Source organism: Oncorhynchus kisutch, linkage group LG13 (genome assembly GCF_002021735.2).
Source record: "Oncorhynchus kisutch isolate 150728-3 linkage group LG13, Okis_V2, whole genome shotgun sequence".
Taxonomy (NCBI): Eukaryota; Metazoa; Chordata; class Actinopteri; order Salmoniformes; family Salmonidae; genus Oncorhynchus; species Oncorhynchus kisutch.
This window is the reverse complement of record NC_034186.2, coordinates 70913912-70932263: the sequence shown is the minus strand read 5'-3', so window position 1 is coordinate 70932263 and position 18352 is coordinate 70913912. Positions and strand designations below refer to the sequence as shown.

The window sequence follows — 18352 nt, the reverse complement described above, 5'->3', positions numbered from 1 at the left end:
CATACACACACAGGTTCTTTTGGAGAGGTGCTAGGGGCTGCCACACTGGGCACCCGGGGAACTGTTGTTGTGCCTTTCTCAAGGGCATAATGGCATCTAGGATTTGATACCAGCAACCCTCTGGTTTCAGTTCATTTCCCAGGCAGATTTTTCCCATTGGACCCAGAATTCCAACTGGCAACCCTCCGGTTGCTGGTTCACCTCTCTAACCGCTAGGTTACCTGCCTCCAACAGTTCATGGTAACGATCATCCCACCACATCCCACACAAAGGCACACAGGACACTTTGACTATCTACTGTATCCAGCAGCTGCACAACGTGTCAGCACAGATTCAGCAGGGTGTTTCAGGGACTTTAGACACAAAGCTTGATTTTCCGTTGGCGGTTCCACACTTCCATACATCTGAGGAAAGTCCCAAATTGGCCCTGGTAACTAAAGAATCAGCTGGAGGCAAACCGAGTGACATGTGTGTGTGTGTGGTGAGATGTGTGTGTGTGTGTGTGTATTGCGGGGGGGGGGGGGGGGGGGGGGGGGGGGTTGATGGAGTGAGATGTGCAATGACACAGAGGCCCAGATCAGAAGGCTATTTAAGGCTGTCCCTTTATTGGTCAATTGTACATAAAGTCACACTGAAATTTGACCTCTGCTTTATCTCAACCCCTCCAAAAGACACACATACATATACAGTTCGGAGGAGGGGGCTGCCACATTGGGCGCCCGTGGAGGAGGAGTTGTGGGGGGTTAAGTGCCTTGCTCAAGGGCACAATGCCTTGCCCATCAGAACCCTGCAGACACTAAACCCTCCATGGAATGAGTTTGAAACCCCTGGATTAGATCACATTTTTTCTCACCACTTCCTGGTGCCAAATGCACTCTACGCAGAATTCGAGCATTGCGTGCCATTTTGCCATCTCTAGCAGCGTTTGTGCTAGTCCTAATTTAAAATCCGAAAAAAGCATTTGTCATCGTTGACATATTAGGTCAATCCATAGCTTAAACCGAGGTAAAACAGGAATTCTAACATTAAGTGAATTAAATCAATCATATGTCTTAATTAACATTGAACATTTAAGTTACAAGAAACCTTTAATTTCTTAAAGGTGTTGGTTTTAAAAACAAAAGTAGACCGTCAGAACGCATTGTTTGAGTTTGCAAACAGGAAGGTAAAGAGTTAATTGTTATACGAAAGGGAAAGCCCCAGTTTCAGGGATTTGGTTATGTGAATGAGAGAGACAGACAGTTTGATTCGTTGCAATAAAAGGAACATAATTGCCTACTGATTTTCTTCTCTTGCCTATCTGTTATATTGCAGGTGTGTTATCGTCAGTTAGGTTATTCTAAAGTAGTATTTATTATATTCAAAACATTTACCACAATTCAGTTGTGTGATTTCATTTATTTCAATTATCAGTGTCCACAAATTCTCAAAAGGAACATTTATGGATTTGGAGAATAGCCTCGAGACATTCTTGTTTTGGCATGGCAAATTACATTATTAAACTCCAAATGCAAAACGACATTTGGATACTTTCGTGGAGAAGGAGACTGTGCCTAGGCTATAGAAGACATAAATTGAATTGGCATTTGAATCACTGCTATGTTTTGAGACGAAAAACTCCTGAGGCTGATTCCAGGATACTTGATCCGTGTTCATGCCGAGGACCATGACCATGAACGGTCACCAGACTCAAACCACAGTGCCACTGGATTTGCGCACCACAAAGAGGGAGTGTGGGAACGGTGCCGATGGGACTCCCACCAGCAAAGGTCGCTCCGTTCGGGCGAGAGTACCGTATCCCACTGCCCCACACACGGGGGATGACTGTCCAAACGGAAATGCCAGCCCGACTGTGGAGCCGCTGGCACATCGTTGTGGATTATCGTTGATAAAACCTCATGTGAACACGGGAAACCCGGCAGTTCTGGAGAAAAAACACTCCCCAGTTGTAACTTCTCACACGCCATTCACTCCGAACCCTGGTGAGCGCAGCACAACAGACACACGAACACGGGACATATCTTCCTCGAGGCTTCCTTTTAGGAAACGTCAATTTCCTACCGAATGGGAGACGCCGGAACAGTCACGTAACCCACCCGAGAGAGATGAACGCTTATCCCCCTACAAAAACAAAGACGTGTGCAGCAGACCGAGTCCTCCAAATATTGTTTTAAAGAGCTACGACAATGAGAATATTGGTTCCCTGGCATCGGTCTCACACAGACAATTGTCCGTCGCCCGCGGTTTTGACAATGGACACCAAAGCTTCTATCCGGCTCGTTCAATGCAAGCACTCCGTCCTTACTGTAAGTTAGTCGCCCTGGCAAAAGACACGTACAAAAATATTAAAATGAAAGTGTACAGCCCATTACATATTTATTCAAAGTTTATCCCATCGCATTTTCATATGTTCTTTTCTCCTAAAAATGCGTAATCATATCTGACAGTCATGTCATAAGTGTATTAATTTGACTATAATCAAAGTTATTGGTTTGAAAGAGAATATACCTCTGAATCAGTTAGTGGTCATTTGCCTTTGAGTCAAACTGTTTTTTTCTCTGTGGAATGTTCCTTCATATATCGTGTGTCATTGTGCAGTGATGGTTAGTCCTGCTTTGGAACCCCAGTCATTGAGAAACTGTTTTGCCAGACCTTCCAGTGATTAAATTATTGAACTGATTAAAAACTTGCAAAACATGTCAATGGGCCATCTGTAAATTTCCTTATTTCACATTATCGTACCAAACATCTCTCTCTATCTACCCCCTCCCTCCCTAGGTCACCCAGATCCCTATCCAGGGTACCCATTCTACTCCTGGCCCAGCAGGTCACCACTGGTTGAGAACGTGCCTGTCTCTCACCTCCAGTCCTCTCTTTACCCGACGGGACATACCGAACACCTGCTGGCAGATGTTGCCCAGGCGACGTGCCAAGACAACGACGGTGACACGTATGTAAAAAAAATAAAATAAACGACATACATTGAACTTCAGTTAGTCTCATGAAGCAGATAGGGCCTAGTACTGTTGCCCTCGAGGGTTCCTTGCTAACCCTGACTACCTGCAAGGCGCTATGGACTGAGTTGAGTTCAGTAGGTCATTTTTGTTTTCCATTTCACATATGACCCTGATCAGTTAGGTATGTGTTGGAGGGAGAGGAGATGTCACAAAGTCTGTTTGTTTTGGTCTATGATTCACCTGGCTGAGGGGTGGTGAGAGAGAGGAGTGTGCTGTGTGTACCCTTATCACACTTACCACATTCTTTACCTTAATTTCACTTCCTGTCTCCGTAATGATTAATGGAGTCAATTCTCTGCTCTACTGCTCAGTGAAAGTGTCACTGGGTGAGGGGGATTCTGGGATTGAACTTGACCTCTGTGATCTGTACTGTGTGTGTGTGTGTCGTGTTCTGTGTCTCTTTGCATTGTTTGTGTGAGTCTTCATATGAGAGACAGGCTTGTCTCTGAGAGGCTGGGATGACTATTAGAGTAAGGTGACCAGATAACAACACACAAAAAATGAAGAAAGAAGATAAAAATATCCCATGGAATAATGATATTTTTGAAATATTTTTTTAACCCCTTTTTCTCCCCAATTTGGTGGTATCCAATTGGTAGTTACAGTCCTGTCCTATCACTGCATCTCTCGTACGGACTCGGGAGAGGCGAAGGTCGAGAGCCGTGCGTCCTCCGAAACACAACCCAGCCAAGCCGCACTGCTTCTTGACACAACGCCCACTTAACCTGGAAGCCAGCCGCCACTGCGCCCGGCCCGCCACTGCGCCCGGCCCGCCACAGGAGTCGCTAGTACGCGATGGGACAAGAACATCCCTGCCGGCCAAACCCTCCCCTAACCCGAACAACGCTGGGCCAATTGTGCGCCGCCCCATGGGTCTCCCGGTCATGGCCGGCTGCTCACAGCCTGAACTCGAACCAGGTTCTCTAGTGGCACAGCTAGCACTGCGATGCAGCATCTTAGACCACTGCGTCATTCGGGAGGCCGCCCACAGAATTATTTTTAACTATATATTTCCGCTACAGTCCTTTCAAATACTTTAATTATTTATAACACAAATGGATTAACCCCTCAAATGTTTCTTAATTTTTGCCTACCGTGGTCATTTTTGAATCACCCCAGTTTGGTAGCCTATGCTGTTGGAAAGGTTTTCTGGCTATGGGCATGGTTGTTCATGTTGTTGTTACAATGTATCACTGACCAAATGTTCTCATAGAAGGGAGCAAACAAGTTTGATACAAGTGGTGAGACAAATTTGACATTGAAATCCGATTGCATACAGCTTTTGATTACTGAAATATCAGCCTCAATTTAACTTCAGAGTTGCTTTTCTTTCTGGGGGATAATCAGGGACATTGCCAGTACTAGTAAATAGTATGACCAAAAGCACAGCTAGAAAGGTATGTCTTGAGATTTTTCTTTAAAATGTCTTCAGTTTCTGAGCCCGCCCTCAGATCCTCCGGCAGGCTGTTCCCAAGGCCAGGACCATAGAGGCTGCTTTAAAGATCAATAAAGCAATTCTTTTTTAAATTGTTTCCAAAACTGACAGGCAACCATAAAGGCTATGTCAGGCTCCAGACTTAGGGTGGCTCAGTTGTTAGAGCTTGGTGCTTGCAATGTCAGAGTTGTGGGTTCAATTCCCACAGGGGTCCAATTTGCAAAAAGTAAGAAATGTATGCATTCTGGATAAGAGGGTCTGCTAAATGACAAAGGGTTTTTAAAAATGATTTATTGTAAGTTGGACTGTGGTGTGTTTCTGGTTCCCCTTTGTTTAATACACCTGTCTTAGAGTCGTCACTCTCTCAGCTGGTCTGCTGGCCACAGCAACCCGCATTCCCACGCCTCCCCCAAAACAGGATACCACATGTACGCCACTGCCAGTCTCTGTCGCTCAGTGTGTTTGAGTGCGGCCCAGCGCTCCTGCGTCAGTGCGCTTTGGGTTATCTGGGGCTGTGGTCTGCCCCACTTCCAGGAACAGGAGAGAGCACAGTTTCATCTTGAGAGAAAGAGAGAGAGAGGAACCTTGTTCAAGTGCGTGATAATCTCACCATTGCACTGAATGGAGACACCTGTTACTAGGTCAGTTGGGTGTTGATAGCTTTTTAAGGAATGTTGGGAGAGGCACCTCGCAAATACTCACCTGGGGACTGTTTTTAATCAGAACTGATGCCATTACTGTTGTCATCCTCATTGTGCTGCAATAATGCATGTTTGTCATCTACTCACATACTTCACAAATACATGTTTCCTATGTGACGAAAAGACTCTGCTGCAGATTCATTAATTCTGCTTCCTCCCTGCATGGGAGAACCCAGTCAGTTGTTTTTGATGGGTTACCTATTATCACTGTAATCACTTGAATGCCAATGTTGATCTGGTGGGAGTTATTAGGCAAATTAAGATGGTAGTGAAGTGCCGCTACTATGAGCTGCGGACAGACATACAGTGCCTTGCGACAGTATTCACCACCCCCCCTGGCATTTTTCCTATTTTATTACAACCTGGAATTAAAATATATATATTTTTTTGGGGGGGGGGGTTGTTGTATCATTTGATTTACACAACATGCCTACCACTTTGAAGATGCAAAATATTGTTTTGTGAAACAAACAAGAAGACAAAAAAAACAGAACTTGATCGTGCATAACTATTCACCCCCCCCCCCCCCCCCCCCCCCAAAATCAATACTTTGTTGAGCCACCTTTTGCAGCAATTACAGCTGCAAGTCTCTATAAGCTTGGCACATCTAGCCACTGGGATTTTTGCCCATTCTTCAAGGCAAAACTGCTCCAGCTCCTTCAAGTAGGATGGGTTCCGCTGGTATATAGCAATCTTTAAGTCATACCACAGATTCTCAATTGGATTGAGGTCTGGGCTTTGACTAGGCCATTCCAAGACATTTTAAATGTTTCCCCTTAAACCACTCGAGTGTTGCTTTAGCAGTATGCCTAGGGTCATTGTTCTGCTGGAAGGTGAACCTCTTTCCCAGTCTCAAATCTCTGGAAGACTGAAACAGGTTTCCCTCAAGAATTTCCCTGTATTTAGCGCCATCCATCATTCCTTCAATTCTGACCAGTTTCCCAGTCCCTGCCGATGGAAAAACATCCCCACAGCATGATGCTGCCATCACCATGCTTCACTGTGGAAGGATGGTCTTCTCGGGGTGATGAGAGGTGTTGGGTTTGCGCCAGACATAGCGTTTTCCTTGATGGCCAAAATGCAAAAAAAATATTCTCATCTGACCAGAGTACCTTCTTCCATATGTTTGGAGAGTCTCCCAGATGCCTTTTGGCGAATACAAATGTGTTTGCTTATTTTTTTCTTTAATGCAACCGCTGTGTCTGATTTTTAAAAAACTTGATGGAACAAGCAAACCATGCAATAATCTGAGACAGCGCTCAGAAAAATAGTCACAATAGCCGCCATGTTGGCGTCAACATAAACAAGAAATGACATGATAAATATTCCCCTACCTTTGATGATCTTCATCAGAAAGCACTCCAGAAATCCCAGGTCCACAATAAATGTTTGTTTTGTTCGATAATGTCCGTTATTTATGTCCAAATACCTCCTTTTGTTAGCGCGTTTGGTATACATATCCAAACGCTCATTCTGGTCAGCGTTACGTCGGACAAAAACTTTAAACATTTATATTACAGGTCGAAGAAGTATTTCAAACTAAGTACAAAATCAATCTTTAGGATGTTTAACATATAGCTTCAATAAAGTTCCAACCGGAGTATTCCGTTGTGTCTTGATGAGCAATGGAATGCAAGTGGATACCATGAGGAATGCGCATGTTCAGAAAATGGCTGACTGCCAGTCACCTGAGATTCTGCTCTCATTCAGTCCCACAACACAGTAGAAGTCTCATTCAAATTTCTATAGACGGTTGACATCTAGTGGAAGCCATAGGAAGTGCAACATTATCTCAAGGGGATTTCATTGGGAACGGTGGTGAATACATACCAAGCTCAGATTTCTCACTTCCGGTTTTGATTTCTCCTCAGGATTTTGCCTGCCATATGAGTTCTGTTCTACTCAGACATCATTCAAACAGTTTTAGAAACTTCAGTGTTTTCTATCCAATACTACTAATAATATGCATATATTAGCGACTGAGGAGCAGGCCGTTTACTTTGGGCAATTTATTCATCCAAGCTACTCAATACTGCCCCCCAGCCATAAGAAGTTAACCTCTTTGGGCTAGACATGCCGCTAGCACCCCACCTCGACAACATCCGGTGAAATTGCAGAGCGCGAAATTCAAAATACAAAAATCATAATATTAAACATTCATGAAAATACAAGTGTCTTACATCGTTTAAAAGCATAATTTCTTGTTAGTCCAGCCGCTCTGTCAGATTTCAAAAGGCTTTACAGCGAAAGCATACCATTCGACTACCTGAGGACAGCGCCCCGCATACAAAAGCATTAAACATTTTCCAAACCAGCAGAGGTGTCACAAAAGTCAGAAATAGAGCAAATAAATCACTTGCCTTTGAAGATCTTCCTCTGTTTGCAATCCCAAGGGTCCCAGCTACATAACAAATGGTTGATTTGTTCAATAGTCCTTTATATCCCAAAAAAGTCAGTTTAGTTGGTGCGCTTGATTCAGTAATCCACCTGTTCCCCTCGTTCAAAATGCATACAAAGGAATCCCAAAAGTTACCAATTAACTTCGTCCAAACAAGTCAAACAACGTTTCTAATCAATCCTCAGCTACCCTAATATGTAAATAAATGGTCAAATTTAAGACTGAGAATAGTGTGTTCAATACCGGCGATAAATAACGAAGTGTGTGCCCTCATCCAATCGCACCACAACACAACAGTCAAAATGAGAGCCACCTAGGAAAACTACAAATTCTAGCTCATTTTTCAAAAAACAAGCTGAAACCCTTTCTAAAGACTGCAGTTCATATGGCTTCCACTAGATGTCAATCTGGGAGGATTTCCTTTGATTTTCCCATAGATGGCCATTATGGGTGGTCACCTGCCATATCAGTTCTGTTATACTCAGACATTATTTTAACAGTTGTAGAAACTTCAGTGTTTTCTATCCAATACTACCAATTATATGCATATCCTAGCTTCTGGGCCTGTTTACTTTGGGCACCTCAGTCATCCGAACTTACGAATACTGCCCCCTATCCCTAAGAAGTTTTAAGCAATGGCTTTTTTTCTGGTCACTATTCCGTAAAGCCTAGCTCTGTGGGGTGTACGACTTAGTGGTCCAATCTGTGATTGCAGTGATAAATGATCAGATGGTCATGTACAGGTAGAGATATTGGTGTGCAAAAGAGCAGAAAAGTAAATAAATAAAAACAGGTAAAATTGGGTGGGCTATTTACCAATAGACTATGTACAGCTGCAGCGATCGGTTAGCTGCTCAGATAGCAGATGTTTGAAATTGGTGAGGGAGATAAAAGTCTCCAACTTCAGCGATTTTTGCAATTCGTTCCAGTCACAGGCAGCAGAGAACTGGAACGAAAGGTGGCCAAATGAGGTGTTGGCTTCAGGGATGATCAGTGAGATACACCTGCTGGAGCGCGTGCTACGGGTGGGTGTTGCCATCGTGCCCAGTAAACTGAGATAAGGCGGAGCTTTACCTAGCATGGACTTGTAGATGACCTGGAGCCAGTGGGTCTGGCGACTAATATGTAGCGAGGGCCAGCCGACTGGCCCTCGCTACATCCAAAACGGATGGCACTGTGATAAACTGCATCCAGTTTGCTGAGTAGAGTGTTGGAAGCTATTTTGTAGATGACATCGCCGAAGTCGAGGATCGGTAGGATAGTCAGTTTTACTAGGGTAAGTTTGGCGACGTGAGTGAAGGAAGCTTTGTTGTGGAATAGAAAGCCGACTCTAGATTTGATATGTTTGATATGAGTCTGGAAGGAGAGTTTACAGTCTAGCCAGACACCTAGGTACTTATAGATGTCCACATATTCTAGGTCGGAACCATCCAGGGTGGTGATGCTAGTCGGGCGTGCGGGTGCAGGCAGCGAACGGTTGAAAAGCATGCATTTGGTTTTACTAGCGTTTAAGAGCAGTCGGAGGCCACGGAAGGAGTGTTGTATGGCATTGAAGCTTGTTTGGAGGTTAGATAGCACAGTGTCCAAGGACGGGCCGGAAGTATACAGAATGGTGTCATCTGCGTAGAGGTGGATCAGGGAATCGCCCGCAGCAAGAGCAACATCATTGATATATACAGAGAAAAGAGTCGGCCCGAGAATTGAACCCTGTGGCACCCCCATAGAGACTGCCAGAGGACCGGACAGCATGCCCTCCGATTTGACACACTGAACTCTGTCTGCAAAGTAGTTGGTGAACCTTGACTCTTGACTATTTGCGCAAGGGATAAGTAGTTTCCACGGGATCAAAGCATTATTCTTTTCTCCCCCTTTCGCGCTGAGTGGTTATTGAAAGAGAGCTAAAAATGTATTTCAAATAGTCTACGTTGAGGATGACCATGTCATTCTCAATGGATGTAAAAACAGACTTAGTTGACTCGCTGTTTGAGGTGAAGAAAAAATTACTTTCAGAAGTTCCACTGTGGTGGTGAGTTAAGACAATCAGAAATACTATCAGATCCCCAAATGGGCACATTTATAGCCTACATTTGCGCGCAGACCAGGTAGCCTATGCCTACTTCTATGTATAGTCAGGTGCTCGTCCTTACTCAACATTAACAGAAGCAACTACAAATTACAATGAGTAAATTGACAACTCCTAAATGGAATGAAATAAACCAAAACTTGTTCCTCAGAAGTGTAGCCTAGGTTGTGCGATCCTCAAACAACGTGTCCACTCCGACAATGAGAATGGTAAATGACTGTTGTTGTTGTAGTAATAACTTGAATGCATTAACAGCAATTACCATAAAACATTGTAGACTAGAAATCTGGGAAATGAAATGTACTACTGGTGATTTAGATGAACAATCCACATCAAATCAAATCAAATGTATTTATATAGCCCTTCGTACATCAGCTGATATCTCAAAGTGCTGTACAGAAACCCAGCCTAAAACCCCAAACAGCAAGCAATGCAGGTGTAGAAGCACGGTGGCTAGGAAAAACTCCCTAGAAAGGCCAATACCTAGGAAGAAACCTAGAGAGGAACCAGGCTATGTGGGGTGGCCAGTCCTCTTCTGGCTGTGCCGGGTGGAGATTATAACAGAACATGGCCAAGATGTTCAAATGTTCATAAATGACCAGCATGGTCGAATAATAATAAGGCAGAACAGTTGAAACTGGAGCAGCAGCACAGTCAGGTGGAAGTTGAAACTGGAGCAGCAGCATGGCCAGGTGGACTGGGGACAGCAAGGAGTCATCATGTCAGGTAGTCCTGGGGCATGGTCCTAGGGCTCAGGTCAGTTGAAACTGGAACAGCAGCATGGCCAGGTGGACTGGGGACAGCAAGGAGTCATCATGTCAGGTAGTCCTGGGGCATGGTCCTAGGGCTCAGGTCCTCCGAGAGAGAGAAAGAAAGAGAGAAGGAGAGAATTAGAGAACGCACACTTAGATTCACACAGGACACCGAATAGGACAGGAGAAGTACTCCAGATATAACAAACTGACCCCAGCCCCCCGACACAAACTACTGCAGCATAAATACTGGAGGCTGAGACAGGAGGGGTCAGGAGACACATGGCCTCCGCAATGGTTTAGTCCACTGAGACAGGCGTGAATCCATCAGGTCACTTTTGCCATAAAAATATATATTATATACTGCTCGACCAACAGCCTATCGACCATACAATCGACAAGTCGACTAAATGGGGTCAGCCATTTAGACCGATACCACATTCACAAGTGTATTTGTACGGTGTGTGTGGTGAGGGGTGGTATTTGTATGGTGTGTGTGTGTGTGGTGAGGGGTGGTATTTGTACAGTGTGTGTGTGTGGTGAGGGGTGGTATTTGTATGGTGTGTGGTGAGGGGTGGTATTTGTATGGTGTGTGGTGAGGGGTGGTATTTGTATGGTGTGTGTGTGTGGTGAGGGGTGGTATTTGTATGGTGTGTGTGTGTGGTGAGGGGTGGTATTTGTACGGTGTGTGTGTGTGGTGAGGGGTGGTAATTGTATGGTGTGTGTGTGTGTGTGTGTGGTGAGGGGTGGTATTTGTACGGTGTGTGTGTGTGGTGAGGGGTGGTATGTGTATGGTGTGTGGTGAGGGGTGGTATTTGTATGGTGTGTGGTGGTATTTGTACGGTGTGTACGGTGATGGGTGGTTCTCACTTACCGGTAAGGGGAGCTTTGAGGAAAGAACCGACACACACGGCCAAACAATTTCTGCTTTTCACACTGATCAGACGGCTGAGTGGCTTCACTGTGCTGTATGGCCATTAGTCAGGTCAGATTGCGAGAGAGGGGCGTCAACACTGTTGCACGTTTTACTGTTATGAGACTGTCTTGTGGTCATCTTCAGTTGCATCAGTCACCACAGTGCCGGTTAGAACTACACTTGTATGGAGATGGGTTTCATTTACAAAGACAAACTGTCATCCCTATTGTGTCTTTCTCTATGTGTTTACTCAAGTTGAATAAGAAATGAGGAAAACAAGGTTGTATTGGCTATGGTTTGTTGACATGTTTTGGTCTGTGTTACACTAGCTACACGGATGAGATGGCTGGTTGTGATTGGTTAGACCTGGTTTTTGCATTGACGTCAGTCAAACACCCGCCTCCAAACCTCAGGCTCTGTATAATGTTACCACATATCTCCACACCTGTGCTATGCATTGTACGTGTTGTGTTGTGAAAGATGCATCCACCCAGCCACTCTGTTTGAATATGAAGGTCTACGGTGACACAGGTTGATCAGAGATGAACAATGTCTCAATGATCAGTCTGTATTAGTAACATACTGCCCTGTATAACACAATATACTCCTAATGCATAATGCTAGGTTTAATTACTCATAAGTGCAGGTAGGCACACACCTGTCTTCAAGAGAGGCAGTTATGAGATCCACCCAAGGCCGTATGCTGATAAGTGCTCTGTTAGAACTTGCCTTAAATCAAGCTCAGAAAGAATGTAATGTTTCGGCTTGGCACCCAAATATTACTTCAGCTGTCAAGTCTGTCTCTCTCTGCCTGGTAAAACAGAGCTAAGCTGTATGACCTCTCCCTATCACACACAAGCCCTCCAACATAAGTTGTGAATTATTATATATATTTTTAAACCTGTGTTCACTTTGATGTTGATGCTAAGGGAATTGTTGGTTCAAGCTATGGACTAGTACTACAATTTCTACTGAACAAAAATACAAAACGCAACATGCAACAATTTCAAATATTTTACTGAGTTACAGTTCATATAAGCAAATCAGTCAATTGAAATAAATGTATTAGGCCCTAATCTATGGATTTCACATGACTGGGAATACAGATACGCATTTGTTGGTCACATATTAAAGGTAGAGGCTTGGATCAGAAAACTAGTCGGTATCTGGTGTGACTGATTTGCCTCATTCAGCGCAACACATCTCCTTCAGAGTTAATCAGGCTGTTGATTGTGGCCTGCGGAATGTTGTCCCACTCGTCTTCAATGTCTGTGCGAAGTTACTGGATATTGGCAAGAACTGGGACACGCTGTCGTACACCGAGCCAGAGCATAAGTTGTAAGTTATTTTTATATATATATATATATATATTTTAAATCTGTGTTCACTTTGTTGATGCTAAGGGAATTGTTGGCTCAAGCTATGGACTTGTACTACAATTTCTACTGAACAAAAGGCTCTGGTGATATCAGAGGATAATTGGCACGATAATGGGCCTCAGGATCGTTTCACGGTATCTCTGTGCATTCAAATTGCCATTGATACAATTAAATTGTGTTCATGGGCTGTTATCTGGCAAAGGCTCTGGCCTTCCCGTACCATAACCCCACCGTCACTCCATTTACAACATTGACATCAGCAAACCACTCGCCCACACAATGCCATACATGTTGTCTGTGGTTGTGGGGTTAGTTGGACGTACTGCCAAATTCTCTAAAATGACATTGGAGGTGGCTTATGGTAGAGAAATTAACATTCAATTATCTGGCAAAGGCTCTGGTGAACATTCCTGCAGTCTACATACCAATTGCACACTCCCTCAACTTGAGACACCCGTGGTACTGTTGTGACAAAACTGCACATTTTAGTGGCCTTTTATTGTCCCCAGCACAAGGTGCACCTGTCAATTCTAATTTTATTTGTCACATGTGCCAAATACAACAGGTGTTGACCTTACCGTGAAATGTCTACTTACAAGCCCATAGCCACCAGTACAGTTCAAGAAATAATTAAGAAAATATTTACTAAATCAAAATAAAGTGAAAATAAAAAGTAACAGTAGAATTACATAACAATAATCAATGTCAATAGTCTGGGTGTCCATTTGATTGATTAATTGTTCATCAGTCTTATAACTTGGGGGTAGAAGCTGTTAGGGAGCCTTTTGGACCTAGACTTGGCGCTCGGTACCGCTTGCCATGTGGTAGCAGAGAACAGTCTGACTTGGGTGACTGGAACCTTTGACAATTTTTTGGGCTTTCCTCTGACACTGCCTGGTATATAGGTCCTGGATGGCAGGAAGCTTGGCCCAAGTGATGTACTAGGCCGTACATACTACCCTCTGTAGGGCCTTACGGTCAGATACTGAACAGTTGCTGTGTAATGATCATGTTGTTTAATCAGCTTCTTGATGTGCCACACCTGTCAGGTGGATGGATTATCTTGGCAAAGGAGAAATGCTCACAAAACAGGGATGTAATTTTTTTTAGAAATAAGCTTTTGGAACATTTCTGGGATCTTTTATTTCAGCTCATGAAAACAACGCGTGTTTATTTTTGTTCGGTGTAGTTATGTGGAGGAATGTATGACATTATCAACTCACAACTCTCTGAAAGAGAATGACATGTTTTTGTCTCGGGACATTACATTTGTATTGTGTAGGCCTGCAGCACGCATCATTTGTGACCAGTGTTAGAAAGCCAAGGTAGATGCTGGAGATTTAAAAAGGTTTTCCGCTAAATTTGTTTTGTATCAGAGCTGTCTTTTGAGCAATGCATGAAAGATGGTCTCTGTGTGTAGGCCTACGTATTTTCTTTATCTTCCATTTCCTCTTTGCAGTATGCAAATATGTTGTTACTCATCTCCTCAGACTTCAGTTGTATGTGCAGTAGGTAGACATGCCAAACACCAATATGTTCTTTAGTCTGTTGTAATGGACAATAGATCAGGAAGTAAACTAAGCTTATTACCATAAATTTGTGCTAACCCCAAATTCTTGTGGAAGGTACTTTGAAATGACTCTCTCAATGTCCCTACCCAATTTCCTGTCAACCTTTTTTCTCTTGTTCTGCATTTACGATCGATATTCAGTGGAGGAAGCTGAAAGACATGAAAACGCACAGAAAGCCCCTAATGGAGACCATAGTTCTAATGGTGCTTATCTTCCCAAAAACAGAGGGCCGTGCCATTGTCACACAACAGGAAATTACATCAAACCAAATGGGTGTTTACTGACATTAGCTTCTGAAATAAATAAATAAATAAATAAATATATATATATATAGTGTGTGTCAAAAACAAGGACATTTCTAAGTGACCCCAGGCTTTTGAACACGTGTGTGTGTGTGTGTGTGTGTGTGTGTGTGTGTGTGTAATGTGTGTGTACACTTATCGTTCAATAATATATACGCACAAAACCGTTCAAAAGTTTGGGGTCACTTAGAAATGTCCTGGTTTTTGAAAGAAAATCACTTTTTTTTGGGGTCCATTAAAATAACATCAAATTGATGAGAAATACAGTGTAGGCATTGTTAATGTTGTAAATGACTATTGTAGCTGGAAACTGCCTTTTTTAATGGAATATCTACAGTACATGGGTGTACAGAGGCCCATTATCAGCAACCATCACGCCTGTGTTCCAATGGCATGTTGTGTTGGCTAATCCAAGTTAATCATTTTAAAAGGCTAATTGATCATTAGAAAACCATTTTGCAATTGTTAGCACAGCTGAAAACTGTTGTGCTGATTTAAAGAAGCAATAAAACTGGCCTTCTTTAGACTAGTTGAGTATCTGGCGCATCAGCATTTGTATGTTCAATTACAGGCTCAAAATGGCCAGTAACAAAGCACTTTCTTCTGAAACTCATTAGTCTATTCTTCTTCTAAGAAATGAAGGCTATTCCATGCGAGAAATTGCCAAGATACTGGAATTGGCTCTAACCAGAATAGAAAGGAGTGGGAGGCCCCGGTGCACAACTGAGCAAGAGGACAAGTATATTAGTGCCTAGTTTGAGAAAGACGCTTCACAAGTCCTCAAATGGCAGCTTCATTAAATAGTACCCGCACAACACCAACAGTGAAGAGGCAACTCCGGGATGCTGGTCTTCTAGGCAGAGTTCCTCTGTCCAGTGTCTGTTCTTTTTCCCATCTTAATATTTTCTTTTTACTGGCCAATCTGAGATATGGCTTTTTCCTTGCAACTCTGCCTCGAAGGCCAGCATCGCCTCTTCACTGTTGAGACTGGTGTTTTGGGGGTACCATTTAATGAAGCTGCCATTTGAGCCCAAACTTTTGAACGGTAGTGGGTGTATATACACCCACGCACTACCGTTCGATTGTGTATGTATAAATATATATATAAATTCAAGAACTCCTGTCATTCTTGCCTGTTTGTTCTTTCACTTTACATACTATATAAATATCAGTTTCCTAGTCAACTTGATCAGTTTAACATGTTTTGTAATGAGTCACGCACCACACTGCTCTTCTCTCAGCCTAACTGTCCAGTGCTCGGTCATTCAGTAATGGTGCAGGGGCAGACAGGTGTTGCAGGGGCAGACCGGTGAGATACATTTATGGGCTAGCCTGACTTTGTCAACATATTGTAGGTTTGTGTAAAGGTTTTACACATAGTCAGCCATCACATGCCAGTTAGTGTGTCAGTCAGTTTGTAGGCCATAGGATTGCTCAGGTCAGTCAATCAGTTCCTATCCTAGCCCAGTGTTAGTTAGCTGGCTTAAAGGTTAGTTAAGGCATCAGTGGGTTTCTGTGTCATGACATATAAGCAGCGACTTTACAATAATGCTGGAGTTGTGTGAAAGTCTGTCAACTTTTTGTGTGCATTTAAATAGTTTGTGTGTATGTGTACCTGTTATTTGTGTGTAGTTTTGACTCCGGTGCATGTGTTACAGGGCTCTTCACATAGCAGTGGTGCAGGGGCAGGAAGCTCAGATCCAAAGAATGATCCTTCTCCTGGGACTGGTTCACACAGACCTGGACATCTATAACAACCTGAGACAGGTGAGATACAGTGCCTTGCGAAAGTATTCGGCCCCCTTGAACTTTGCGACCTTTTGCCACATTTCAGGCTTCAAACATAAAGATATAAAACTGTATTTTTTTGTGAAGAATCAACAACAAGTGGGACACAATCATGAAGTGGAACGACATTTATTGGATATTTCAAACCTTTTTAACAAATCAAAAACTGAAAAACTGGGCGTGCAAAATTATTCAGCCCCTTTAAGTTAATACTTTGTAGCGCCACCTTTTGCTGCGATTACAGCTGTAAGTCGCTTGGGGTATGTCTATCAGTTTTTTCCATTTTCCCATTCCTCCTTGCAAAACAGCTCGAGCTAAGTGAGGTTGGATGGAGAGCATTTGTGAACAGCAGTTTTCAGTTCTTTCCACAGATTCTCGATTGGATTCAGGTCTGGACTTTGACTTGGCCATTCTAACACCTGGCTATGTTTATTTTTGAACCATTCCATTGTAGATTTTGCTTTATGTTTTGGATCATTGTCTTGTTGGAAGACAAATCTCCGTCCCAGTCTCAGGTCTTTTGCAGACTCCATCAGGTTCTTCCAGAATGGTCCTGTATTTGGCTCCATCCATCTTCCCATCAATTTTAACCATCTTCCCTGTCCCTGCTGAAGAAAAGCAGGCCCAAACCATGATGCTGCCACCACCATGTTTGACAGTGGGGATGGTGTGTTCAGGGTGATGAGCGGTGTTGCTTTTACACCAAACATAACATTTTGCATTGTTGCCAAAAAGTTCAATTTTGGTTTCATCTGACCAGAGCACCTTCTTCCACATGTTTGGTGTGTCTCCCAGGTGGCTTGTGGCAAACTTTAAACGACACTTTTTATGGATATCTTTAAGAAATGGCTTTCTTCTTGCCACTCTTCCATAAAGGCCAGATTTGTGCAATATACGACTGATTGTTGTCCTATGGACAGAGTCTCCCACCTCAGCTGTAGATCTCTGCAGTTCATCCAGAGTGATCATGGGCCTCTTGGCTGCATCTCTGATCAGTCTTCTCCTTGTATGAGCTGAAAGTTTAGAGGGACGGCCAGGTCTTGGTAGATTTGCAGTGGTCTGATACTCCTTCCATTTCAATATTATCGCTTGCACAGTGCTCCTTGGGATGTTTAAAGCTTGGGAAATCTTTTTGTATCCAAATCCGGCTTTAAACTTCTTCACAACAGTATCTCGGACCTGCCTGGTGTGTTCCTTGTTCTTCATGATGCTCTCTGCGCTTTTAACGGACCTCTGAGACTATCACAGTGCAGGTGCATTTATACGGAGACTTGATTACACACAGGTGGATTGTATTTATCATCATTAGTCATTTAGGTCAACATTGGATCATTCAGAGATCCTCACTGAACTTCTGGAGAGTTTGCTGCACTGAAAGTAAAGGGGCTGAATAATTTTGCACGCCCAACTTTTCAGTTTTTGATTTGTTAAAAAAGTTTGAAATATCCAATAAATGTCGTTCCACTTCATGATTGTGTCCCACTTGTTGTTGATTCTTCACAAACAAATACAGTTTTATATCTTTATGTTTGAAGCCTGAAATGTGGCAAAAGGTTGCAAAGTTCAAGGGGGCCGAATACTTTCGCAAGGCACTGTACATGCTCGAGCACACAGCTGTGTTTTCAGAAATGTCAGGACTTTTGAGTGTAAAAATCCTAAGCTTAAAATAGCATTTGAAAAAAACTCTAGACCTGAAAAATTATTATTTTTCTACCTTGTTAGGACATCGGGGTCCTGATAAATGTAGGAAAACAAGTACACAGACACACACACACACACACACACTTGCCACTCACTGCAGATTTCAGATCACAACAAGGAAAGTTGTGATAGAGGAAGTCCTTGATTTCCTCCTCACCCAGCCTCTTTACCGTAGACACCTACCTCTCGGCTGACAGTTATCAGAAGAAATGTCGTTTCTGGTTACCTGTGCTTACCGCAGGCCAAAGTCACACGCACAAAACTATTGCTTGGAAGGATGTGCTATGATTGGTATCCTTTGTTCAGGGC

General features: G+C 43.3%; 1 protein-coding gene across 1 annotated transcript in view; it reads left to right on the top strand.

The window, feature by feature from the left end:
- The first annotated feature begins 592 nt into the window (after positions 1–592).
- The window catches only part of LOC109881763 (B-cell lymphoma 3 protein homolog), a 28863-nt gene continuing 11103 nt past the window's right edge, over positions 593–18352 (top strand). Inside the window, exons 1-3 of the mRNA XM_020473878.2 lie at positions 593–2306; positions 2779–2950; positions 16213–16321. Coding sequence (XP_020329467.1) covers positions 1655–2306; positions 2779–2950; positions 16213–16321 — 933 coding nt within the window. The 5' untranslated portion in view covers positions 593–1654. The remainder of the gene's footprint in view (positions 2307–2778; positions 2951–16212; positions 16322–18352) is intronic.